Source organism: Zosterops lateralis (genome assembly GCF_965231275.1).
Source record: "Zosterops lateralis genome assembly, chromosome: 10".
NCBI lineage: Eukaryota > Metazoa > Chordata > Aves > Passeriformes > Zosteropidae > Zosterops > Zosterops lateralis.
Window position 1 is genome coordinate 9,339,817 of NC_139770.1, and position 27,824 is coordinate 9,367,640.

Here is a 27,824-nt window from a genome sequence, read left to right on the forward strand (position 1 = left end):
CAGTGTAGAAGCAGGAATTCAGAATTATTTCTTAAAGCAGACAGAAAAAACTATTTTCAGCTGAGATATATAAGAGAACCCAAGAGCTCATCAAGGTAATGACAAAGTACCAAGGGACATGGGCAGAAGGCTCTTCACAAAAGTCAAGAGCATTGGCATGAGGGCTCTAGAGATAGACACAGTTTGTGATAAATCATTCAAAGCACAAGTGCTCAGAGAATGATTGAAGAATTGTAATTCTGCCTTAGCTGCCAGTGTCACCTTACCCCTTCATCAGCCCAACAGGACAAGGCAAATTCTGCAAGTGACAGTGTCCAGGGAGAAGAGCGAGCTCTCTATGACAGCCTCATCAAGGACACTGCTTCAGAGACAAACCTTCTTCTTAATAGGAAGGGACTGATTCCTAAAATACCTTTGCTGCCTCCCTGGCTAATATATCACAGAACATATGTGCTGTATAACTCAGCAACTCAAGAGCTCTGAAAGTCACAGGGTTTTGAAGTTTATTTCTAATTCAAAAGTACTTTAATAGTAGAGATGCAGCAAGTCGCATCTTGCAATGTAAAGTGCTCTGGCCATCAGCTCATGGTTATTCTCTCTGTGTCCCTTCCTCTGTGCTGTGGAGAAAGAAAGGAAGAGGAAGCCACAGAACTGGACAGAGATGCTGTGACAGTGCAGCACCTGCTTTGTGTTCTGCTGCTTCTGTAAGATGTGGTTCAGCCTCTTGTGGTGATGGGGGATGCACCTCCAGTAAGTCAGAAGTCCCACCAAGGGGAAACTCCACCAAAAGAATGGCCAAGCTCCCATGGGCTGGCCCATGCACCACGGCTGAGGGATGGGAAAGGCACAGCGGAGGAGCAACATCTAGGGGTTGTGAGCTGGGACTTGGAGATTACAATGAGTAGCCCACAAGATCAGTCTGCAAGGTCTCCCCCATCACAGCAAACCTGGTGCACCCAGAGTCCACACAGAGCACCAGAATCTAAAGGATTTCTAAAGTTACGATAAGGGGGAAGCCCAGTTCTGCCTGCTTTTGAGAAAAACCCAGTCCTGAGCAATATCTTGTCCTGACAGTCAGTGCTCTCACAGCTCTCCACCAACAGCTGAGGTTCAAGGGCTGTGTTGGGGCCTTTGACTCATCTCCCTTTCACCCAGCAGAGTGTGGGGGAGCATGTGATCCTGTTTGCACTGAGATACAGGTATAGTAACACCTAGAAATACCAGCTTTTAGAAGAATGCCCTCCTGGGCAAAAGCCCTAAAACCACTTTTCTTCTTGGAAAGAATAAATTCTTCTCTAGCCTTCACCTGACATCCACATCAAGTGATCTCAAGTAAGACTGTAACCCTAAAAGGCCTTATAGGAGAAACCAGTTTGCTGAGATGGCCACAGGCAGTTTGCCCTCCCAGGGATAGCATGGCCATGGCCCAGACCACTCCAGAGGTCTGCTCTCTGAGCTGAATGCTACAGCTCCTCTATTTTCTCACTGGTCAGACAGGGTTGGACTGAGCACTGTTTGAAAAACAACAGATATATTGCTTGGGACAAGAGACAAGATGTAATTAAAGGCTTATTTTAATTAAGGCTTGACTTTTAGCTGTTCAAAGGCAACTCAGAGTCAATAAAAGGTCTACCCAGTAGCTACTCTTAGAAGGCCTCATGGGCAATCATGCTGTTGCTATAGGAAGGGGAACACTTCCAACCCACCTCAGTGCCAGAGAAGGGAGTCACTGCAGAAATACAGATTCAGGACTGTAATTGTATTTTGCTAAAGCACAAAGATATTCAGCATCTTTTAGAGCAGCTGGGACATTAACAAGGGGGTGAATCTTTGTGAAAAATTACCAAATTGGCACAAGCAATACTGTCTACAAAAAGAGTTGTATATGAGCACCACAATGGTTAAAAAAAAAATGTGAGTGCAAAAAGTGCATACACTACAGAGTGTTCTGGTACTGCCAGTTTTTAGCCCTCCTTGATTAGTAAGGGGATCCTGTGATCACCAAAGAGGAGATTTTAGGGTAACAAAGAGTGTGAAAGAGGAACAGGGAGAGAAATTAAGACCTTCAGGGAGAGTGGTGGCAGACAGTTGAGGCAGCTCAGAGCACCAAAGGACAATTGCTCCCTGGAAATAACACATGCAGAGGATGGAGCCATGCCTTTGCTGAAGGGCTATCATCTTTATTTGGATTGATGTAATTTGAAGCTCTGAAGAGGAATCAAATAGTCTGTTTACCAGAGAGGCCACAGAAGCATACTGCCACATCCATCACACTGCACCACTGCCCGCGAGCACAAGGCAGGGCTGGAGTTGGGGACACATCTCAGCCCACCCAAAGCATTAGCTCTGAATTGCTGCTGAAAGTACGACATTAAATGGTTGGGTGACCTGGCAAGGAGCAGGACATTCTCCATTCCTGAGATTCATACAAATATTCATCCTTTCCTAACCATGTTGAGAGATTATTCCAGTTAGAAATTCCACAGTATGTTATCAGCAAGACAAGACACAGGGACAGTCCTACATCCTCCAGTATTGTTCACCTTTGCTATCCACCTAAGTGTTAAGGGATGACATTTTCACCACTGCAGGAGTAGGGGCTGGCCACTGAGGGAGGACTGATTAGCAGGATGACTTCCTGCTGCCTGAGGTACCTTGCCTTCCGGAGTCAACTTCCAGATAACAGAGAACGTCAGTCTGTCTTTCATGGGATTGAGACTGCAGAGCTCCTCACAGAGCAGCCTGGGAAGCATTGGGATCACCTGGAAGAGAAGAGAGCCTTGGTGAGACACAAGCTTTTAGTGTGGACAAGCTTCCCTGACCAGCTGGTAAAGAGAAAATGTGTTAAACTGTCAGCAGTATGTTCTCTGTGGCAGGAGTGGCCACATCACAGCTCTGGGATGCATCGCCCATGCCAGAGCTGTATCACATGGCAGACAGTGTGCTGGCATGGAATGAGGAAGTAAACCAAATCCTCTGAAATGAGAGGATTTCAGACATGGCTATGGCCACCAACATCCACATAACCCCCATTCCTCAATGAGACCAGAGGCAGCTGCAAGTCTCCAACCTGGGAATCATTCCCAGCGCTCTCCTCTGAAGAATGGAGTAAGTATTCTGGAGTAATCTGCATCCTTGGTTATGCAAACACTTACACTGCAACTTTTAAGGTCACAAAGTTTGCTCTGTTTTCCCACATCTTTCCCACTGCCGCTTTGGCACTGAGAAGAATGAGGAAGGCTGGGCACACCAGGAAATTTAATGTTGAAGAAACGTGGTCCTGGCAGTCAGGAGCTGAAGAGGCTGTATTTGGGAGCCCTGTTTCTTGCTTTCCCACTGAATATCATGTAACCATGAAGTAAATGCAGGTCTGCTCTCTGCAAAGCATAAATGAAACTTCTCCCATGCAACATAGGAGTCATACTTGGCTTCAGTGAAGATTGAACCATGCTTCACAGCACAGACAGGAACTTGTAGATGCACATGAAATAAACAAAAGTACCTGTTTTATGACTATTGACCATGCTGTTTGCAAATGGAGAACAATTACTTTATTATACTCAAATTTTGAAAAAAAAAAGTCAGCCAACATAAATTTTTAACCCATAGGCAGGATTTTTTAACCCATATCCTAATTCCTTACAACTAATCAGTATTTCTGCTGCTGAACATTGAATTACCAAATCACAAATTACTCACCTGACTACACCAACAAAGGTAAAGCTTTTGAGCATACTCATGCTAGAGCAAACCTGAGTAGCTCCAAGTGTTTTCACCATCCCTGAGTTATTTCTTAAGTGAAGTCTGTATTAAAGATAATCTTTAGCAGCTGCTTAATGAAGCAAAACTCATTATTTGAGTTTCACTTCTGACTTCCCTTCTCATTGTTTACCTTTGTGAAGAAGCAATAACTGCCCTCAAAGAACCACCACATTATTCCTCTAGTTTATTTTGAGTGGCAACACGGAATGGTGCTTTTCAGAAAAACAGAGAGAAATGCTCTACATGTGTGCCATAAAGTAATTTAGCTATTTAATTTAGTTTCCGTTTTGACTGCTCTGTGTGCCAGCCTGTAAATATAGGACCAGCAGGAAGCTGACTGGCATACAAATCCCAGCTCTTCCAAACTCTGACACCTATTTAGTGATTTCAGAGATAACTTTTTCTACCTGGAGGCAAGAGAACCACTGTTCTTCAAAACAGTACAGAAAAATGGTCTCAGGTGCCCATTTTCTCCTCAAGTGCACACACTTTACCTTTACACCTTTTGCTTTGAAGGGAAGACTTAAAAATTTAATCACATTTGTGGTTTTTTTATGGCTATAAATCCCTTCTAATTGCAGTGCACACTAGTGCCAAAAGGTTAACTGTATGGTCTGGGGCTGTCAGGGAGTCACACCATGAATCAGCAGCCCTGGTTTGCCTGGAAGGTCACAAGGGCACAGCTTATGATAAGCTGTTTCCCACAACACAAAGCCGCCAACTCTGTTATTCCAGTTGCGAACAGAATGTTAACAATACTGCTACATCCATAACTCACTGACACAGTACGTGAGCTTGGCCATGCTGCCTGGAAGGACCCGCATCACAAGGGTATAAATTTAGTGTAAGTGATGCCAACCCATATCAGAAAAGAGAGAAAACAGATTTATAGACTCTTGGAAATCCCTGCCTGCCTAAGATCACCCATGACCACCTCAAGACCCTGAAGTTCAGGTCACAGTGAACAAAATGCCAGTAATTTAATAAAAGCTCCCATGCCCTTTACCACCTGAATTAAAAGCTGCTTTTCTCTCTCTCCCCAACTCTGATCATCTGATAACGGTCTGTACTTACTGAATATTTGTGTGCCTTTGCACATCCTCTCTCCCTTCGCATCTGCTGGAGCAATACCAGTTTGCTAGAAAAATGCCTACATGGAACACGAAGGCCCGTGCTTGCTTTAAGTGTACTTGAGCAGGATTAATATCCGATTCAAGAGGCTGTAATTCAATGGAAGGGCTTTCAATGATGTGAAACACAAGCAAAGCTTTAACTCAGTTCATAATTACAGCACTAAACACTCACCAAGCAATTAGCTGTAACAAATCTGCTGTTAGGGAAGCATCAGCCTGTGTTACCTTTCTTTTACAGGAAAGAAACTTTAGGTGAAGTAACTTAACCTAAGCTATGGAGGAAGTCTCATGGGAACGTAAGAATGCAATCAACCTTTTCCTGGGCTCAGCAAACACATACATAACATAACATGACCTTGCACTGAAGGCATTTCAATTTATTCTACCTTACTGAATTAAAAGAAACCTGTTTCCAGCACCACAACGGTCTTGGCTGATTGCCTCCTGCTTTAACATCACGATTCCTCTTCACCTTCTGCATGGAGAATAAACCAACTGTCACAAGGCCCAGGAGTTTAAGTTATAAATACACATTTCCTTTTTCCTTAACATGATACAGTTGCAGCCTGAAAGGATTCCTAGTAATTGCAAGCCCAGCATTTAACATACAAAGATGTCACAATTGTGTCACACTCAGAGAGTGAGATGTTCCAGCAGTGATCCCAGGGGCAGCCCAGAGGAACTCCAGCAACAGGATTATCTCCATCTCTTTCTGACAGAGACACGGGATGAGAGGAGATTTCCCTAAGCACATCTTTAATGCCCAGATTTGCAAAATATCAAGAGTTGTGTAGAATTGCCTTGAATAATCCAGAGGTTGCCCAGTACCTTTTAAATGCTTTGCCCTTCCTGTGACTGTCTGCCAAGAGCCAGCAGTGTCTGCCAGCTGTCCTGTGGAGTGCCAGGGCACGCAGGAATCCAGCGAGCTGAAACGCTGCCGAGGGATAGCACCTCCAGTGGGAAGTGGTTTCCTTGGCAAATTGCTACGGATGTGCCTATGCTGGGGATCACATCATTCAGCTTGATTTTACTGCAGATGGCAATAAAGTCACCTGGGCTTATACAGGGGTCATAAACCTGGAATAAGGGGTTTATAAATGTAGCTGAATCTAGAAATGCAGTTGGAAAGGCCCATCAGGGTTAGGCAAAAAAGTGTTACAATGTGAAAAATGAGCTACACCCCCCCAGGAAATCCTTTCTAATGAATGTGTCAAAAAAAAACAGGGCTTGGGTGGTGAGAGCTTGTCTGGTTTTAATCTCCCTCTATCAGTCAGGCTAATAAAAGACATCATCTCCCCCCACAAGCCTAGCAGTGCCCAAGAGATACTGGAAAGGGCACTTCTTTGAGTGAAAGCCTGATATCCACAATGCTGGCAGCTGTGGGTCTGCATTTCAAATCAAACCACAGACAGATGATTTCTCTCTCCCTATTTCCAAGTCCTAAATGCAAAATCTTCAGCACTACCCTCAAGACTCAGCTGTCCAGCACAACCTGCTCCATGCTACTGGTTCTCTCTGCAGGCAGCCACACATCCCAGAAAGCCAAAGCAATGGCACCACTGGAAAATCGAAGTGAGAGAAGGCACTTCTGGGGCTGGGGGGTCTTACACACCATCATGCTGGCACCATAAAACAGACGGACCTGTGATCATGGCTGGTCACACTGCTTAGCAGTTGGCTCCTCTGCATGGGAAGATCTAAACTCCTGCTTGTGAGAGCCCTGGCGCTTGTTTTGTTTTGCCTCTTCAACCAATAAAGTGCTTCCTGAAACCAAATGTGAGTTTCCAGTCTCAGACTCATTCCTAGGGAGTTGGGCAGTGGGATGGAGCACATGCATGCTGGGATGATAAAACTTCTTGTTCCCTATAAAATCAGAAACATCTGCTGCAGCCAGGACTGAACTCTGGCCAGGTTCAGAGCAGGTTAGCCCAGAGCAGCTCTGATCAATGGACTTGCTGTAGCAGCTTTTCAAGGAACAAAAGGGGAAAACTGGTCAGACAACCAAAGGGAAAAAGGAACAAACCCTGATCAAGCATAATCCCTTATCTTCACAAAGTTACATGAGCAGTTTTGCTCCCTTCAAACAACTTCATTCTACTGGTATCCTGCTTTGGCTGCCCCTTAATTCTTGGTTCAGGTTGATTGCGATCACCACTGACTCCCAAGGTGATCCTTCTCCCACAATCAATCCAATGAGGAGGGATTGCATTAACCAGTAATTTCCACTCGAGCTGGTACAAGGACACTGAAGTCCAACAATAGAGTAGGCTCAGCAAATCTCTTGCTTGTCCACTAAAAGACACTCAAAGGAAATAGGGAATTTGTTTATGAGTCAAGATTTCTCCTCAGGAGTTGTATCAACACTTCTGTTAATTCAGAATATCAAGCAACTCTTTCTTACTCAGCCTGAAATTATCAAAATATCAACAACACCTGACAACCTGCTGGTGTCAAAAGTGAATGTCTTCAAGTCCTTGGACACAACATGAAGACAGGCTTACAGTTCTGATCTTTGATCTCCAGTGTAAAATAGGACCAGTAAAATAATGTAGGGATTTATGGCTGAACTCTCACTCGAGCTGCTTCACACCTAAAATAACACTGTGAGATGTGCCAAAAAAGAGGAAACTGTTTAGGTTTTCTTGCTTTTTAAAACCTGATACATTCTTATTTCAAAAACTTTTGACTTGTATTAAATAGACCACTAGCAATTACACAATAACTCCCCTTCTGGTTCAGGAAAATTAAATATGTGGCTTTATTTAACTTCTTTGGGAGGATTAGCATGGTGCTAACCTCTCACAGAATCACAGCTGTCTTAGGAAACAGTTTCATCAAAGGAAAGCATATTTTCTACAGGAGTCACGCTACCATCTTGTTTCAGACAGCCTGGCTGTGTTCCTCTGCCCATCCCCTCGCTCCTTTTCATCTCTTGCAATTAAAATATTGAAAATTTCATCATCTAACCTAGTTTGTTGTTTTAAAATGTGTTTTCAGCAGGACAGAAGTGTCGGTAAAACACTAACCCTGACTGCTGGGCCATGGTAGTTGAAGATGAATTGAAGATTTGGAGCAGCAGGTAACTTATGCTGGCATTGCACAGAACTGGCAGTGCTGAGGGGAAAAGGCACTTTGAAAGAAAATTCAATTAGCTTCTTCATCCAACTAGATTTTCATGAAAAATGTCTCCTTTCTCTATAAAAATCTTCCTTCTCCCTTGACTAAAAGAATCACATAGCCTCAAACTACAGTATTTTGACTTGGAAATACTGCCACAACATCGTCTTGGAGTCCAGCTTTGCTGCCCCCCTAGGGGGGGTGACATCCCCCCTAGGCCAGCCCACACCTCCCATCAGCAAGTCATCCATCAGAGGGGAAAGCAGAGCACTACAGAAGCCAAGGGCTTATCAGTGGAGAGAGAGACTGCAGGATTGGGAAGGCTGGTGCCAGAACTGCTGTTTCCATGAGATACATATTGCTTCCCACCTGTGGGGAACAGCTAGCACAGGGAACTGGGGTGTCCCAGCACAGGGCAGCTGTGTGCTGTTGGTGTCACTACCACTGACCTGGTGGGGACACTTTGGCATTGCTGTCACAGTGATTCCACAGGGAGCTGAAACCCACCAGACTCCCTGAGACCCTCAAAGCTGTGCCTTGCTGCTTCTACCCAAAGAAAGCTATGAAACAGCTGCTAAAGGTAAACAGCTTGATATCAAACCACTAGTTTGATTCCAGTAGTGTAACCTGAATCATTTTATCACCCAGAAAGTATAGAAAGGACACAGGAAGTTACTGGAACAATCACCATTGCAAAAACCTCCCTGGATAATAACCCTGAAAACATCCAGGAAGGGAAGAGATGGGAAGAATCACTCCCAATCCTAAGTAGCGAATAGGATACATTTATTTATTATAGAAAAGCTGTCCTGTCATTCCAGAAGGGGTGTGGAGACAAGGACTTCAGCCTGACTGAATGGGAGTGTGGGGAGAGGAAGATTAATCTACTCCATGAGACTGCTTCAACACTCCTCTTCATGCAGCTGATGTCTCAAGCCTACACAGGACACTGACAGGCAAGTTTCCCAGCTTCCCTATACACACAGTGCCAGTGGTATCTGATAGGCTACAAAGTGTTTCTGCACATTCGACTGAAAATGAGACAGCCACAGACACAGTCTACACGTTTCCTTTCATACTGTGTTAAACCTGAGCCAGTTCATTTGTAGAGATTAGAAGTCAGTTTTAAACTTGAGCTTAACATTTGATTCTGATAAGCTAAAATCTGTATAATTTCTAGCATCTTTTCATTGCATGATGAAGGAACACTATTCCTCCATTATTTGGGATGTCCAGATAAAGTAAGAGTGTGAACCTTTTGTTTTACCTCAAGATGTTGATTGGTTTATTTCTTAGGGTGTTTTACACCCTACTCTAACACAAATCCATTTCTGGGAGGGATTAGTTGGACTATTGTACCAAAGGCAAGACAAAATCTTCCACATCTGCCAATCTGAAGTCCCCAAGAGTAAAGCAGAGGAGCCAGCTGAGGTGTGTTGAGCTTGGCTCAGGCCAGCACTGAGCTGGTGAGCCCTGGCACATGAGGGGCACTCCCTGACCACAGACAGAGGGTCACAAGCTGCTGCTCCACCTCATCCTCTCTCCATAAGCTCCAAGGTAGTGAGGAGCTTTTTGTAGGTGTCCTGCAATAGCAGCCAGACTTCAATTGTGAGCTTCTGAACAGGAACCCTGAAAATGAATTTATGGTAAATGGAAGGCACAGTTATCAGACAGACAAAGGAAAAGCTGTCCTTACCTTCTGCACCAGATAGACACTGGTGGCCCTTTCACTTGCTACTTTATCCAGTGCTGTTTCTTCCAGGACGAAGTAGCTCACATCCGCGATGTGGACTCCCACTTCCAAGTTCCCTGGAATTGCACAAGGAAGTCAGCAGGCTGTGAGTAGAAATAAACTGCTGACATATTTAACTCTGACCCCTCTCCCAGTGCTACCACAATCTTTTTGCTTTATGCCAAAATCTCACAAAACCAATACTTCTTTCCACTTCTTCCACCTGGGATGAAAACCATGGTCTCCCAGGACATTCAAATTCAACACCACTGTGGCTACAACACACAAGTGAATATACATAGAAGGGAATCCTCAAGTACAGAGGTGGAAATATGAAAGCCCTTTAAAATCATTTGGATAAATCTTTCCAATTAGGAGCTCGTAATAGTGACCCCAGTCCTCATCTCTTTGCTGCCAGACAACAGCATGAAAGAAAGATGGAACTCCACCTCACAAGCACACGGGCAATGCAGGATCCCATTTTCCTGGTATGGAACAGTCAGTCACACATGCTTTTGGGTTTTCAGAACTGCATTAACCTGGTTGAGCCCAATTTGCTGCTGGTGATCTGGGAAGTCTTTGATTACTTTGGATCAGGCTATGCAGAAGTGCATCTTTCCATCAGGAGAATATTTCCACCGTTACCCTGCCTTTCCTTTAGACTTGGCTTTTTGTCCTTTAATTAGAGTCCAGTTTAAAAGCATCTAAAGTCAAAAGTTAGGTTAGAGAGGAGTACAACTGAGGTTTATCATGAGGTTTTGGCAGTGATTTGGATTTGGAAGTAGTGATCATCCTCAGCTTTGGAAGTAATTAGTACCTGGGTCCAAGAAATTCTGGTTTGCTAATCCTCAAAGCAGCCTATTGACCTTTGTTTTCTCTGGAAGGACTAGGCTGGATTTGAGGTGCTTATTTGTAGAATAGTTCTAAGTGCAGCAGGTTCCTAATTATAACACTTGGTTCTTTAGAGGAATTCACTAACCTCTTGGTATCTATAAATATTCCTTCTTTCCTTAATTTTTTTAAAGAGACAAAGTAATAAGATCTCACGCTGGTGACAATCCTGTTTATTTATACACCTTGCAAAGAACATTATCAAAGCCTTTCTCTCGAGTGTCACGTTTTTGAAGGATAAATATTTCGTAGCTGTTGTCATTAAGCAGTACATGTGCCTGTGTGCCCTTCTGACGGATACCAGCAAAGGATTTCAGCAGAGTAGGAAACAGATGAAGAGGAAGCATGAGAAGGTTCAGCCTCCTATTAGTGGGAGACACCCAGCCCACTGTGCCCCAGCTGGGAACTCAGGGAAATGAGTACCAGCCCAACCTGCAGAGCTGCCTGACTTCATAACGATTTAACTTCATTAAGCCATGTTTGCACAGCACTGTGAGTACGTAAAGTGTAATCTTGCTCTTTGAGCAGCTTTTGTGCACTCACGACAGAGCACAGATGTAAACACAGCAGAAATGCACAGGGAAGGCGGCAGAGATGGGGTTTAGATGTGCCCACGTAACCTCCAGTCACTGGAAGGGCCTGCAGAGACTAAATATGATGGCAGCAGGGAGAGAGGGCAGTAATCCCATCGCACACCAAGGGACAAATTCCACTACTTGTCAGGAAGCTGGGAGCAAAGACTGCAGATTAAATGGTTCACCTCAGAAAGCTGCCTACAGCTGTGTTGTGATATTATCACATGCCTTGAAAGCTGCTCTACATGGATTAGGCATCCAAGCCTGAAACTACTTAGACATTAAGTCTTAGACCAACAGTTCAACCAACAGGTTTAATATTACACACACTCGAAGCCAACACACTCAGAAGGTAAAAAAATATTGAATACTTTGAAGTCAATATCGTAATGTATTGACCCTGCCGGCAAATATTGACTAAAGGAAAAGGAGAGGGGGTCATTACATCATGCCTTTAATCACACTTTAATTCAATATAAAGCACTGTTACATACATGAACTTTTTGTCCTCGACAGAAAATCGACAAACCAAGAAAGATCTCATTGCATGAGATAATAAAACACGGAGTCAGCCAACGAAAACACACTAAGCAGAGTTAAATTTCATTCAGGTTTCCCACCAGAGCTTCTAAAAGCTGGGGTCAGCATGAGCCCCTTGCTTTTGAACTTTTAATGGAAATTCTATCTAAATATTTCCTTACATACATTGACATAATGCAAACTGGCAGCCCTTGGGTTTGTCTTGCTTATGTATGAATCACCCCATCTCCCTCACCCCCAAAATATTCAGACCAAGAGAACTTGAAGATACTGCACGGTGATCAACCAATCTGATTTCTTTCAAATCATTGCTTTTGAATGTGCTAGACAAAATACCATCCTAAGCCTGCACAGAAATACCTGTCTGCTGCTCTCTCCTGGTTTATTTGCTAATTAAAGTGAAAGAGTGTTGTGGATAGAGAAATACTATTCACTAGAATTCTGTTCCAGATCCACAAACTGTTTTTCTAGTCTCATTAACTTTTATGACAAAGTCACAAAAGGAACATTTCACATTGTAAGTCTCATGTTATTTCCCAAGGAATAAAAAAAGAGAAAAAGTGGCCTGAAAGGGAAAGATAATTTAACCAGCAGTCATGGAGTAAAAAAGTCTTGTCAAAGAAATCAGAGGGAAGGGGTGGAAGGTGGATACCACATGGATCACACACCATAGGCTACCACACAAGGACTACTTGACCTCCATTTAGTTGAAATAATCTACTTTTCCAGCAAAGAGAGGCTTCAAACCTTGCCATGTAGCTCTCCATTGTGACAGACTTTCTATATCCTAAATTTCTTAGAGAAACAAGTACTTTTACAAACTACAGATTTGTTTCATCTCAAATTATCTAACAGGCAACTTAAAGCTGCACAACAACCCCTTAAGCTAGGTATACACTACCAGTTTAAGGTTAGGGTTTTTTAAAAGGAAATTACATAAAAATGCAGGAGATTAAGCCAGATACTTCATATGCTGCTATTAAAGCAAGAACTGCAGGGAGCATCTATTGCAATGAAAAATGCTGAAAGCACTTGGATGGCTTTTTTCACTCAGGATCTCTGGGACTCTTTCATTTAAAATCATTTCATCTGAAAGTGGATGCAAAACTGTTGTGCCATTCAAACTCTACCACTGCAATGCTGCTCTTGGGAGATGTTTAGCAACAGGGAATGCAGTTTAGAATCAAGCAAGGCGTGTTTTATTAACCAGCTGAACCCTGTTAGCTCCTCTCTGCAACTACAGAGATGCAGTGACAGAGATGGATGGGAGACAGGAGCATTGTCTGAAATTACACCACAGCTTTCCAAAACCCAGCAAAGAGGCCCTTTGCAATGAGGAGCTCCCCCAAGGTCTGCAAGTAGAAAGGGAAAGGGCTGGGCACTCAGCCACCCAAACTCCCCTTGAGCCAGTGCTCTGTGCCAGCAGGACAGGATTTGTTGTCATCTTACTGCAAACAACACAGTTGTGATGCCTCTCTGCCAACAGCAGAGAGGACAATTTCCCTTTTATTTACCATTATGGGGCTGTGAGAACGGCAAAGCAGAATGGACTCGTGTCTCGCCAACTTTCTGGAAGCCTGGATCCCCTCTTGGAGCTCACCAAGCGACAGCCATGAAAGGCAGATCTCCCCCAGCACAACGGGCACACAGTTGTTTTGGAGAAGGTTCAACTCCTCGAGCTGAGGATCTGGTTTGTTTGAACCCACCCCAAAATCTCCTGTGCGTCAATATGATGCTAAAATCAAAGGAGAGCAGCGGCACCTTGCAGAGGAACAAAGAACAGGCTGCTCCTTTTTTTTTTTTCTGATGATCTCATTCTCTATGACAAAACAGTTCAGAGAACTTTCTTCCTTCTTTATTGAAAAAATTATAAACAAAAAGGGATTAGTAAGAAGGAGCTGGAAGAGAAAGAAAAGGAATTTTCAGCCTGTAAATGCTTCATAAGAACTGTCAACCCAGCAGGTCACATCAAACATTTGTCCCTGGAATTAGAAAGTTGAGTTGAATGCATTTGAACAATATGTGAGGGAACACAATGGAAGCAAATCCCTCCTCCTTGTCTTCAACAACCCTACCAGTAATAATATGAATCCAGTTTTACTTCATACCCTAGCATATGTGAATTTTAGGACCATTTAACTTAAAAACGCAGCTCTTCAAGGATGAAACATCAAAAGTACTTCTCTTACCATGCAAACACACTCCCATTTATTTCCATCTCACCTTCAAGCATCATCATTCTCAGGAAGGAAGTCAAACACAAGCAAACGTGTTAAGTCAACTTGAAACCAAATACCAGGGTTTTTGTATTAACCTGTTTCCCACATTGTCTTCACCCTTCACTGAGATACAGAAGGGTTCAAAGCAAATTGCAAAGTGTTTGCTCTACCCAGAAAACAGCCAACTACCCACCTGCTCCCAGCAGTTCAAGGCAGTCCCAAGCTGTTCCCTGGTTAGACCAAACTCTTGCAGCAAATAATTACAGCTCTTTCCCATTCCACAGCCCTGGGGGTATCATGCTGTTGCTCTTATCTGCTAAGCAATATTCAGCACCTTGCAAAAGTATGAAAAACTTGCATAAAGAGAGAGAAATGAGGCCTTTAACCTACATGCAGCACGTTTTGGTGCTACTGGCAGTGCTACAAAGATCAGGAGGCTTCATCAAGGGGGACGACAGTGTCTGCCACAGAGGGTCACAGTTACAGAAGGGACAGCCAGAGGGGCTGCAGACCATGAAGGGGTGGACACAAACCCAATGTAAGTTGCACTGAAGCAGAAACTGGCACCAAGACTTGGGGAAGCTGGTGGAACCAGGTAGGGGCCATCACAGACCTTTAACACACACCTTTAAATGAAATACATGACCCAAATATTTCGGGTTTTCTTTGGCATGTGTATGAACGCATATAGCTCAAAGTGACCATCTTGGGTCAGAGAGAGAAGAAAAGAGAGAAAAGAGAATGATTGATCAGGAGGGAAGTGCAAGTGGGAAAGCAAAGAAAGCACAAGATAGAGAAGTGAAGGAGAAAAGTTTAATAAAAAATAAAAGGAGGTCCATGGAAAGAGAAGTTTTTGTCTGCTCTGGAGTCTGAAGACAAAGGTGGGTGGCTTTAAATCACAGAGGCAGAGTAACATAGCAAGCTTCCTGTCCTGAGCAAACTCACAGCAGCTCCTCATCACCTCATGACAGAAGATGCTGCCACCCAGAAGGCACCTACTACCTACACCTGTCCTGAAAACTACCTTAAAACCTGATGCAATAACTCTGGAGAAGAATGAAAGAGCTCTTCTGTGCAAGTGCTACTACTGCACCATTAAGTTGGATACTTACACGAGGAAGGAATTATCCTGAGGGAAAAAACACTAAATACTCAGGACAGAATTCACACAGCATGTACAAGATAAAACATTTAATTGCAGACTGAAGGACACAGGCAATGATATCCAACAGAATAAGGACTTTTTCACACCGCTGAGCAAGATATAAGCAGAAAAATACAGCTAAGAGCAGGGCACAAGTATTGCAATTGTAAAAATCAGGAAAGAGTACAGAAAAATTTGGGACAGACAGTATAATGATGGAAAACAAAGTGAATGTGACATTTCTTTGATATATCAAAGGTGTCCATTGGAAAACTGAGACCACACACAGTGGTTCCTTATGTGGCAATGCCTGTGTCCCACCTCTTGCCCCTGCAGGTTTTGTCCCTGTTCCTGTGCTGGTACCTGCTTACACTGCAGAGGTTCACAGCACAGCTGGTTTCCTCTGTGCCTGCACGAGTGCTTAGCAGACCTTGTGAGGTGCCAAACCACAAAGCTCCACTCAGACTTCTTTGCAAGACTCAAGTAATGAGCAACTTAAGAGGAGCTACAAACCCCAAACACATCAGATTTATCCACTGAATGCCATTACTTATTATATGGTCACATCTGGGCAAATCCCTAGATGACTACTTACAACTTAGACCCAGCATGAATTCTTGTCATGCAGACTCAAATTCAGCGGATGGATCTTCTACCCTTCATCAAGACAAGATGTCAAGCAGGATACAGAGGCAATGGCTGTGCTGCTGTGACTCAGATTCCTGGCTTAGAAAGCAATCTCTGCTGGCGGGGAAGAGTTACCAAGGTAGACTGCCCTGAGCTCTCTTGGCAGCCTCTTGGCAGTGAGGTTTGCAGCCAACATGATGAAGGTAAAGGGACAGTTTCTGGTATTCACGTCATCAATTGTACTCCAAGACTGATTCAAGAGGCTCTATCAGGAAATCAGCAGTCTTTGAATTTAAAGAGATGGGAAGTGACACCCAGCAGCTTTCAAGATGAATTACAGTATTTTTGGGTGCAGGATGTCATCTTGTTCCTGATATGAAGGTTTAGAGTGGGGAGGGACCAGCCTCGCCCTACTGCTAGGTCAGTCCCTTTTGTGATATCTCTACTGTACACATTCCCAGGCATTCAAAGAGACCTTGGGATGTAGTGCTAGGCCAAACACACACAACATACTTACACAGAACAGCCTTGACATTTCTTCAACTCTTTAGAAATAGAAGGAAGTAGCTGAGATTTCACTTTTAGCCATCCAACTCTTTTGTTTACTTTTCAAAAGATTTCCAAAACACTTCCATCTGCACCTGGTTTTGCTCTGTGTATCTAGCATAATACTTGACTATCAAGAAACACTGTAGTGAATTATAGTGTAAGATGTTTTTCTTGTTCATCTGGGTTCTGAAACCCTGCACTGCAATAAGTAACAAGTTAAAATAGTGATTCTGAGGGATCCTGCCATTTCATAAAGTTGGTAATAAAGACAATATACAGCAGTAACTCCTTTGTTGCCTACATGCAACAGAACATGTCACTGAAGAAAACCATGTGGGAACTATGTCTGGCCAGCTATTTGTACCCTTTAAAAGTTTATCTTCCTCACATATCTTCTGACTTTTATTTGCTACATTCACTGAAAAGTCCTGTTCTCTCTAGGTCGGTCTGGTCATCTATCATTTGTGGTTCTTCTCCAAAGAATCTCCTGGTCCTTGGGGTCCTTTTTCATGAGTCGAAGTCCTGTGCAAAGTGCTTCTAGATCTGTCTGGACAAGAATTTCTGGATCTTTCCATTATTCAGCTACTTAAAGGCATTTTCTTTTTTTCTTTTTTTTTTCCTTCAATACACCATCAGATACACTCTTTTTTTTAAGTTTGTATCCGTAAATATCAGTGAGATCCACCAGGAACAAAATCTTGCACCTCTAAATCTTTGGGGAATTGTCCCAGGTCCTGAATTCATAAACTGAAATGATCCGGAAGGCAACTTTGCCCAGAGCATCTCTCCTCCCTACAGAAAAGTAAGCTCACTTTTATGAGTAATTCTACTGGTATTTGCACATCTGTTTGCATGTTCTGCAGCCATAGTCTTTGCTACCTTAGTCCTTCTCACACAATATACCTTTTATTTTGTTTTAATCCCATGTCTATTTGCCAAACGGCTTTCTTTGCATACCATAAAAAAAAAAAAAAAAAAAAAAAAAAAAAAAAAAAAAACCACCCAAAAAAAACCAACAACAACAACAACAACAAAAAACCAAACAACTTTTGGGATAAGGATGAAATATTTATAAAATATTTATACCTGACATAAAAATCCAGCACAATAAATATGGATTACTAATCACAAACCCCACCCAATTTTGCTTAACCAAGCTTTTAATCAGCCTTCTCATAAGCAGCTTTCAAATATATGGAAAACTGTTTTAACAAATTATGTTCTAGTAATCAATGTTCCAGCTAAATCCAAACTTCTTTAATCAGCCCAATACCTTAACATCCAGTTTAATGCACTTGTCTGGGGATTTAGCTCAGTCTGTTTCTCTTTCAGCCACCAGCAGTTTGGAGAAACCTGCCCTATTCCTAGTGGAACTGAGGGGAGCCCCACATCATCAGGTTGTCCCAGCGATTTCAAGAGAGATGTTTGGTGAAGAAAAGCTGACTCAATCCAGCCCTATGATTCCATTCAACCTTGCACTTGGAAATTGGAAGTGATGTGTGTTTCCACACACAACCCCATGTTACCTGAAAATAAGAGACAAAATATACTGTACCCACTGCAGTTCCAGAATTACACAGGAGTGCACTGTGGGGCACAGCAGGGATCTGGATTTGCCAGAGATCCCGGAGGACTTTGCATATTTAAATGAATCTGGAACCATAAGCCCCTCAATAGGAAGAAAGAATATGTACCTCTTTCTAATCACTGCAATATGTGTTTTTCACTCTCCTAGTGACACAACAAAACGTCCCCAGATTAACCAGCAGGTAACAGAAGAGATGAGCTAATTTTGTCTGATACTAAAATAAAATTTGACCAAATGTTACACACAATACCACTCCTTGTAGATCTTATTTTTCCCATATTTGACTCCTGAAATAAATCTAAGCAAATTGCAGTTTATGATCATTTGACATTTGACTCATATGTCAATGTGTTTCTGTCATTTTCTCTGCAGGTCTGGTGTCTGTTCATCTTAAATAGCTTACAAAGAAGGAAGCATAGTAATTTCATAAATTATTTTTGATAAATAAGTCCATACTCATTTCAAAAGTAATTTTTGATCCAAGACTAGCTTGTTCTTCAGCATTTATCTTAAGCAAGTCTGCACAGCAAGACTCCAGCTACAAATTCTCCTGGTACTCTGTCCTGCAGGGACCAAAGGGATTTGCTGAAGAGTACTGTACCAGGTTTTGCTAGAGCAAATTTCACCCTGCAGTCCTTAAGTGGCCAGGGAGACAAAGCTGAATAGAAGAGGGAATATTTACATCTTAAAAAGCAAAATATAAGTGCACAGAACTTTTCAAAATAAAAACATCCTAAGTGTTTGCAAACTACACCAGGAAAGACTTCGAGTCAAAGGAGAGAAAGACCAGGTGGTCACATGAGATGGTAGAGAATATCTTGGGACTACCAGGGCTCTACAGGTGTTTTTCAAGCACAAGACTCTGGAGCTCACACACCAGAGGATGTCTACTAAGCTGTCCAGATCTAAGAAAAAGCAGCACCAGAGCCTGGAGGCCTGCAATGAACAATTTTATGTTCATTTGGCAAAACATTAGTTGGCTTTACCAAAACGTGTGAAATAGCCTCCTTAAACAGAGATCTAAGTCTCAGTCTCTGCAGATTCGTTCCCAAAAACTGCAGCTCACAAGGAACTTTGTGCTAAGCAGAAAGGTCATGCTGCACTCTTCCCAGATTCAGGTCACAAAGAGAAGTTCTCTTCTTTGCTTATACTCCATTTTTATGACACTCATAGAAACATAGTGTGTTTGATTTTTTATCCCATTTCCCTTAGGTACATTTGATTTAAGTTCACCAACAGATTGAATGGATTTAAGGGAAACAGAAAAAAACAGGGGGCTGCACACTGCAGAAGCCTCATTTGTTTAGGTCATTGGGCAAACACTGGGAAGAATCAATGATTGTATCTATTTATGGCCTCACTCCAAAATGCAGACAACCAGTGTCACTAAGGACGTGGAAACCAGGGCAAACAGTCTGTAGAATATATTCCTATTCTGCAGTACCACAATTCCTCCTAAAAAAGATGTAAATTACTTAAATTTGAATTACTTTGTAAAAGACTGTAAGAATACAGGAATGAAGGAAAAACACAAGTGAGAACCATGTTAGTTATTAATATCCAAATAAAATATGTGTCAGTACGGTCCAAAGCACTGCTTTAAGATCAGCATTAAAATCAACCTCTCAGAAGTATTTCCCCATATTTTCTGCTGCATCTTTTCCCATCATGGACTGACCTTTCAATAGAAGGAACTGTCTCCCTTGAAATGTGCCAAATTCCATTTCTACTCATACCAGTAAGCAGCCTTCAAACACGACTGCATCAGTAGTGTACATTACCAGAAATACAAGCACCACTAGCAGATAATTCCCAGAAGAGGTTTGGAAAGTGTGAGAAACATGCCTGGTGTCACTGGGACACACAGGTCACCTGCCATGCTGAGATCAGAATAAATCTTTAAACCTCTGCACCCTGGGTGAAAATACTCAGGCTTGAAAATAGTACAGCTGTTTTCTGTGACATCTGTATGGCCTGAGAATGGTTCTGCTGTGCCTTCCTGGCTGCAGCAATTTGCTAGAAGACGTGCAGAAAGGATCACAAAAGAGCATTGACTGAAATGAACTTGTTTAAAACCTCAAGCTACCCTGAAAGCTCTACAAAGGCTGTAGAAACTAGGTGCAGGCCAGAGCCATCTTTTACTCCAAGGTTGTGCTAAATCATCTAAATGGAGTACAGTTTGTTCATATTTCTGCAGCTGTTACATAAATAACCCTATTTTCCTTCTTTATTGGAGCTGATCTCTTTTAAAATATACACTCACAAATGTGAACAGCAAGCTCACCTCCCTACTGCTATCATTAAACAATAACGAGGAGCACGGCCGTTAATCAAAAACAGACTCCAATACAAAATCCTCTCAAAACCAGACTGGCCCACTTAAAACATACATCCCTGGAAACACTTCCAACTGCTGCAACATCCTACTGTGAGCTCCATTAAAAATACAGATCTTCCCACAGTCATCCCATGCTTCCTTTGCTAGTGACACTCTGCTACTGGGTAGTTCTTCATGACAGACTTGTGAACTACTTTAGTAAAAAATTTCCTTTCCATCTTTTACAATCAGAGGTTGTAGCACAGGTGAGTCCTCCATGTGTTGACCAGGTCTGAAAAGGGTCACACTGAGAAGGCCTCAAACTCCACAAGGGTGCAAAGACAGCTCCTTATCTCTCTGCTTGCTGCCTAAGATCCTTCAAGGCAAAGAAACTGCCACAGTCTTGAATAAATTAGCAATGAATGCTGGAAGACAATTTAATTCTCAAAAATCTTCTGAAATGCCCAGATTTAGCTGTCTGATAGAAGAAGTGTGGGCAGTGAATGCAGTTTTTTTGTAGAAATACAGTGTGCTATACACAAACAGAGAATTCTGAATTGGGTTCTGCATTCTCTGTTGATTTTTGGAGATATCCTGACATCATGAGGATGCCAAGATATGTGGTTTGCTCATGTTAGGATTTTTTTGGTGAGGTTTTTTAAAGTGTTTTACATATGGGCAACAGAGATGGAAAAAATAATAATTTCTTGTAACCACGTTTACATTTGGAATAAAAGCTGTGTTAACTCTTAACACAACTTTGCCCTCATGAGAGATTCAGCCTTGCCAGACCTGGACACGCTCTTAACTTTTAAAACAACTCTTTGTCATAATAATTGCAGCTATCATAGCAACTTTTAGAGCCAAAAGTTCACAGGGTACCTCCAAAACATGTCAAAAGGCTCTACTAAGCACAAGATTGAGGTCCCCACAGGGGCTTTCCTAAACACCAAGGAGCTGGGAACATCCACAGCTTTGCAAGCAAGTGAACACAAAGAAGTGACCCCAAAGGACTCCCAGCACTGGTTTTGGATCTAAGTCAGGAAATTCCTGAAAAAATTTTAAGTCAAAATGCAGATATCTTAGAAAATTTTACACATGCTGATGGAGCCCTGCTTTCACCAGCCACATTTCATGGGCTTGTAGCAGTACCCTACATAGTGCCAGGGGCCAGTGGACCACAGACTGAAAATCACTGAGCAAGATGCTCATTTCACACCAAGACAAAAAAGTAACAAGCCCAGAGAGATTAAATTTGCATGCAAGAAAATGTCCCAGGAACTTGTGATACGAGAGGGATCTGGGTGTCTTCTGCCAGCTGCAGGTCTGTGGGCTCAAGTCCCCTGTGCCAGAAACTGAGGGGAAGCATGTCCCCAGCTAGACAGAGCCCAGTCCCAGGCAGGAACAGGCTGATGGAATGAACTATCTCTAAATGCCCCATCAGGATGCAAAATAAGGACTGCAACGAAGAGTGTGTGTCAATAATATGACTACATACATTTCTGTTACTTCTTCCTGCTAGGAACAGAGACTATGTGATGCTCAAACCCTGGCTGAGGATCCAACACACCTGGTCTCCTGGACAGGCTCTGCAGCTGCATCTCTAAGGTGACACCTTAGAAATGGGCACAAAATACATCTTATATTGCCAACTGCATGTGAAACAGATATCCCCTATAGGAGGCTTGCAAAATAACGTTACAATTGAGTAAACCTGGTCCCTGGGATTCACCAGCATCAAAACTGGCCTTTCCAACTGCATTTCAATTTCTTTAGCCAAAAGCTGAGGTGGTGATGGAGTGTGGGCACTCTCCCAGCAGGTCATAGGCTGAAAGGAGAGGTTGAGCACATGATGCCCAGGACGGGCACAGATAAGGTCACTCTTAAAGAAGGCTCCAGCTCAGAGCATCTTCTCATTGAGAGGAGAACAGGGTGAGATGAGTCCATGGAAGGACACATGGCTCCAGCCAAAAGGCAAAGATCTGGCACATAAAGGGCTGCTGTGAGCAGGCTCCCAGCTAATGGTTCATGGAAAATGATCCATGGGGGTCACCAAAGACTTTTGGGATGGAACAGCCACCAGTGAGTGCATTCACTTGCCTGCCTCTTTTCTCCTCTGCTCAAATTGGAAAGACAAGACAGACTTCAAAGGTAGGCACATCTCTCATCACTACATATACCCACAAGCCCTGCAATGGCTTTGCAGGCTTTCTGGCAGTGAAGAAATCTTCTTCACACTGATACTTTCTTTGAAGACTTTCTCCAAACAGATAAGAGAACCAATACAGATGTATGCACCACAAACCTGCTCAGTGAATGGTTCCTGCAGTATCTAAAACCCACACATACATGAATGGTAAATGCTCAGAAGCCAGAGTTTCAACACTTTAGGTCTGAGGACCTGTGGGACCACAATGCTGCCATAAACCTACAGGGATTCACATGACAAAGTGGAAAGAGGGAGAACAGACCTCAGCTCAGGATCCCTCGAAAAGACTCTTTCAATTTTCTGTGAAAAAGAATGGCAATTTTTCCTTAATCTTGCCTCAAAACTGCTATTGTACAATACAATTAGTTTTATTGGCCTCAAATTGTCTTTCATCTCTGCTTTTTTTATCTGTTTTATAGCACTGTTACAGTACTCTGTATTTGGATCTAAATGATATTACAATTCATTGGCCACATTGCACAGTATGAAATCAACCTTAAAAAATGGAAATTGTCTTGGATGTCATCATATTGTGATGATAAGCAAGAGCAAGAAAAACTAAACCCACACACACAAAAAAAACCCAACCCCACCTTTATCTTCATTATTAGGGGTGGATAGGCTAATCTAATCATGCAATATTTCTAACCGAGCCTGTTACTGGATCTTATCAAACTAAATGAGCCAAGTTTGGATGGCAAAGCAAGCTTACAAGAGAGAAGTTCCTTTGGTCATAATCATCAAGAATTGGCTTCTGGAGCTTTACTTTCTGTTCTGTTGGCTTACGGCATAGTAAAAGTACAAATAAGGCAGAAGAGAAAGCTCAAAAGGCAATGAGAAGAAAAACACAACTTATAAGGCACACTGTGCTCATCTGACAATTCCCACATAAACACCAAGAAACAATTCAGCCAGTGACCTTCAAAAAACTGGATTCCTTTACCCACGGACTGCGTACACAAGGTCAAAGTTCCACTCGACTTGAGTCTGCAGGAACAGTGTATTAGCTTTTCAGCTGTAACTCCCATAATGCCAGGAGACAGCTGAGATCTGCTCAAATCAAATTACAGCTCTGATTATGCAAAACACTGTGGCTCTGCATTTTCTAACACCAAGACTGAGTGCAGCTTGAAGACGTCTGCTCCAAGATTTCTAAAAACAAGCAATTAAAACAACAGGAAAAGAACTAGTTTATTACTCTAGTGATATTTGGCAAAGAATACTTCAGGACAAATTATAGATACAAGTGTGTCAACAGATGAATACAAACACTAGAAGCATTTTGTAAAATATATCTCATACCGTCAGGGAGTTGTTTACAGGACAAAGCATCATCAAGATCTCTGGCAGTTGATGGGTCGATGGTGAAAATGCATTCTTTCCTATCCAAAGAAAAAAAGAAAAGGAAAATTTATCTCCCAGTCATCAAGAAGGTATCAAAACACAGAGCCCATCAGAGACATCCAGACAACAACAACCATGTTTTCAGAAGACTGCTGAAACATCTTCCAATCTAATTTGAATTCTAAATCTAATCTATTTTTAAACAAACGGTTTAGACAAGTGACTCTCCTTGGGTATTTTTTCATTTTTCTTTTTGGTTTAACTGCTTGGTCTTTAGTAGCTTTCATTTCATTACAGATATTCCCTCACAAAAACTAAACAGCTTAGCCCATCAAGTTCACTCCAAAGAAACAAGCAGGAAAAAGTCTAGATGCCTTGCAGCTAGAGTAAAAATAGATTGTTCCTAATTGCAAAGCTAAATGGAACACAAATAACCCTCATGCCCATGCCAAAGAATAGATGTCACACCATCTGACACTCCACGAGCACAGCTAGCACAGAGCAGAGGCACTGAAACACATACAAACCAAGTTGAATGTGACAAAACTGAGTGAGAGTTTTGGTCCCAGTAAAGATACCCAGGACATGCAGGACGTTATAAAACCTACACTGCCAATTATGGAGCAAAGGGAAAAGCAGGTTCAGTAGGAAAAAATGCAAAAGTTACAGAAAAGGCAAGCTCCGAATCAGCTAATTAGACCTTACAAATCAAGTTGGTGCTCAGGAAAAGCGGAACATCCTTTTCTATGTGCTGTACCAGGTGGCACCTGGAATTTGCAGCCCTGCCCTGGAAGGCTCACATGTGTATGTCCTGTAGCAGTGGGTGGCAGGAACACTGGGAACACACCAAGCTGGACCACAGGTCTAGGGCCACACAGATGAGACAAATAAAGCATCTGACTCAGAAACCATCACATTTAATAGAGCAGAGCCTAGCACCAGTGAGATGCAAAATTTAAAATATTCAATAAAACTTCCTAAACTTCTGCTTCAGGGCCTCCCTTCATCCCAGGCTGTCCTACAACAACTTCTTTCCCAGACCTCTGGACTACAGCAGAGTTCTCCCAAGTACTGTGAGGAATGTGGGACCAGAGCTGAAGAGCAATGAGGTCAGTACAGCAATGGGGTTGCTGGTTTATTTTGCTTTTATCTTAACTTTTAGAGTAAGTTCAGCCCCTCCCTAGTTAAAAGATCTCCAAGCACAATGGTACAGGCTGAGGCTGCCGCAGAAGAGATCAGATCACTGCTTTTCTTCTTTTCTCTCTGCCACAGAAAGACTCATATCATGATGGCAACTCCCTTCTAGAGATGTATAATGCAAACATGCACTATTTTTCTTACAGCATAATCACTGGTATTACTACTGGGGTAGGAGAGGTGGGAGGAGAAAATTACAGCGAATTCTTAAAGGAGCAAGTGTAAATGGCATTAGAAAGTATTAGTCTTTTTGTATGGGTGCTATCTCAGTGAGAGAAGTGTCCCCAACTTTGCAAACCTACCACTTCCATACTGAAATGCTCTGGGTGGTATCTGCTGGTGTCAGACAGCTGGGAGCATCTATTTATGTAATTCCACCAGGCACACTAAATGGAGATTTTCAAATACATAAAAATCAGTAAAACACTTCACTGCCTTCTGAGACTTTTGGAATATGCTGGCTTTCAAATTGGATAGCAAAGCTGCCTTAATCCCCAGATACACATTAGTTTCTGATCCTTTGCATGCATCTAAACATATTAAGAGACTGTGACACTAAAAGATATAAAATCTTTCAACTACACCGGGACTTTGATCTGTTGGTGCCAGCACTAAAAATCAACCAATTTTTAAAGGCTTGCAAACAACCTTACTTCCATAAATATATATTCCTTAAAGTTCCCCCTAAGGATGGAATTTCAGGATACCACCACTCCAAGGCACCGAGCACCTCTCTTTGGGGAACTGTGCATATGCAGATAGACACTCCTATACTATGAACAGTATGGGGACACACACATGTGCAGCCTGCTTGTATTTACACCAGGCTCCACTAATGCACAGGGTACATAAAGTACCCTCCCCAGACACATCCAATAAATCTCTACGTTATTTCATTTAAAAGAGTCAATCGAATGGACACAAATGGTTTGTTTTACCTAGCAAGTGAGCAAGAAAAAAGTTAAGAGCTGCTTCAAAGAGAATGTAGGTTCCTGTGTCAGGGGAATACAGAGCTTCTCCCAGATGTTCAAGGCCTGCTACCACAAGCACCTGCCACCCATTGTGAATTGTAGCTCCAGGCAGTTAAAAAAATTAGCAGATTGGTTTCAACAAAGTACATATTTGCACTCTGCCCTAAATAGAACTGAGCAGAAAAACAGGGGTGTCAAATATTTTACCACATTTATACAATGGTAGCAACCAATAGGATATTTAGCTGAGATGTATGTGGTCAGTCAAGTCTACTGCAGAGGCCAGTGGTGGTCCCAGTTCAGAGTCCAAACCTGTAAGTCTGGTGGGGCAGCCCCAGTCTCCCTTTGTGCTCAGCCTGCTGCCCTTGGGGACCTGCTGGCTGCCTCTGAGCTGTCTCTCAGCACAGGAATGGCCAGCACAGACACAGCTCACAGCCATCTGAGATCCATAAAATCACAGATGCAAAGTGGAAGTGAGGTCCAAATTCTGATTTAGCATTTCTCACCAGCTTGGCTATGTTTTAACCACCAGGCTCAGATCTGTTTCTCCTTTAGAACTATTCAAAGGACTTGGACTTGTAGCTTGTCACGGGCAGTTTATTCTGGGCACAGACTGCAAGGTGAGGTAAGAAAGTCATTGAGCAAGTAAAACAAGGTATGATGCTCCTTGGCATAAGGATACTGCAGAAGTGTTGCAGAGCTGATGGCCAGGTAGTCAATGGGACAAGAAAAGCCAACCTCAAAGCAGAGCTCCAAATCCACAGCAGTAAGATGATTCTGGCACACAGGCCTACACCTAGATGAATTTTTTTGAGTGAATTTGGCTCACCAGTAACAACATTATTAAGTGTGATTAATTATATTTCTGGTTTTCAGTTTTTATTACTGAAGAATTTTCAGATGGCCACAGGAACAAGGGCTGGCATGTGGGATCCATGGAATGATGGGACTACAGCTCTGAGCCTGAGTGCAGTGCCCTGCACATGTGCTGTTCCAGGGTATGGTCTCATGTTCTCAGCTATCTCCTCCTGCTTTTCCTCCAGGTCCAGTGGTATCACTTTTATCTCCAAGATCCACAGAGAGCTGTGTCTCATTCTAGAGAATCAGGCAATGCAGTGGAAGCAAGGGTAGGAAGGGCTGGGTGTGGGCAGCATAGCTTGCCTGCTGCTCTGCAAATCATCCCCTCCCTTGGCACCTACACCAGCCAGCCCTGCACACACCCCAGGGAGGACCCTGGAGGCAGCTGACAAAAACCATCTGGGTGAAGAAACAGTACTGCTCCCAACTATGTGGCAAGTCTGCCCTGTGAAGAGGAAGGGGCTACTCAAATTCCTCCCCTGACCATACTGGCTGGCTGTGCAATACCCCAAAGGCTGTGGCACGAGAGATCTCAGAGAGACCAGACCACATTTCTGACTGTAACCAGTAACAAGACCAGCCTGCAGCGAGATGTTTCATTAAACCACAAGGGACAGAATGTTTCATTCACCTGCTGAGGAAGATGTTACTTAAATCCACACCTACATGCACACACATTTGCACTGACTGACTACAGGTATATACAAATTGGCAGTGTCTCCAGCTTCTGGAGGGCCACCAAGGTGACTTTGTGGGTTAAGGAGCTTGATCATCCCCCCTCTCTCCCTTCTTTCAGGGCCTCAAAGGAAGCATCTCCCATTGTCATCACACCTAATAAAAACCTGGTTTATACATTTCAAATTGTCAAAACATACTTTGTAAAAGTAATGAGATTATCTAAGTCCACTTGTTCCAACATACACACAATTTGGTTAGAAGAAAATGGTTTAAGAGATAGAGACACACAGAGTTAAGATGTTTTCTGGTCTTCATGCTGGAAAGGACTGGAGATAAATATGTGCCTTTAAGAATCCCCCAGCACTGGTCAAAA

General features: G+C 42.8%; 1 protein-coding gene across 3 annotated transcripts in view; it reads right to left on the minus strand.

Annotated features, from left to right (window-relative positions):
• DIS3L2 (DIS3 like 3'-5' exoribonuclease 2) overlaps positions 1 to 27,824 on the minus strand; it is a 181,322-nt gene that overhangs the window by 63,693 nt on the left and 89,805 nt on the right. For all 3 annotated transcript variants that reach the window (XM_083868743.1, XM_083868744.1, XM_083868742.1), the window contains 3 exons: positions 23,706 to 23,785; positions 9,709 to 9,821; positions 2,655 to 2,762 (listed from right to left, as the gene is read on the minus strand). In XM_083868743.1, coding sequence (XP_083724869.1) covers positions 2,655 to 2,762; positions 9,709 to 9,821; positions 23,706 to 23,785 — 301 coding nt within the window. The remainder of the gene's footprint in view (positions 1 to 2,654; positions 2,763 to 9,708; positions 9,822 to 23,705; positions 23,786 to 27,824) is intronic.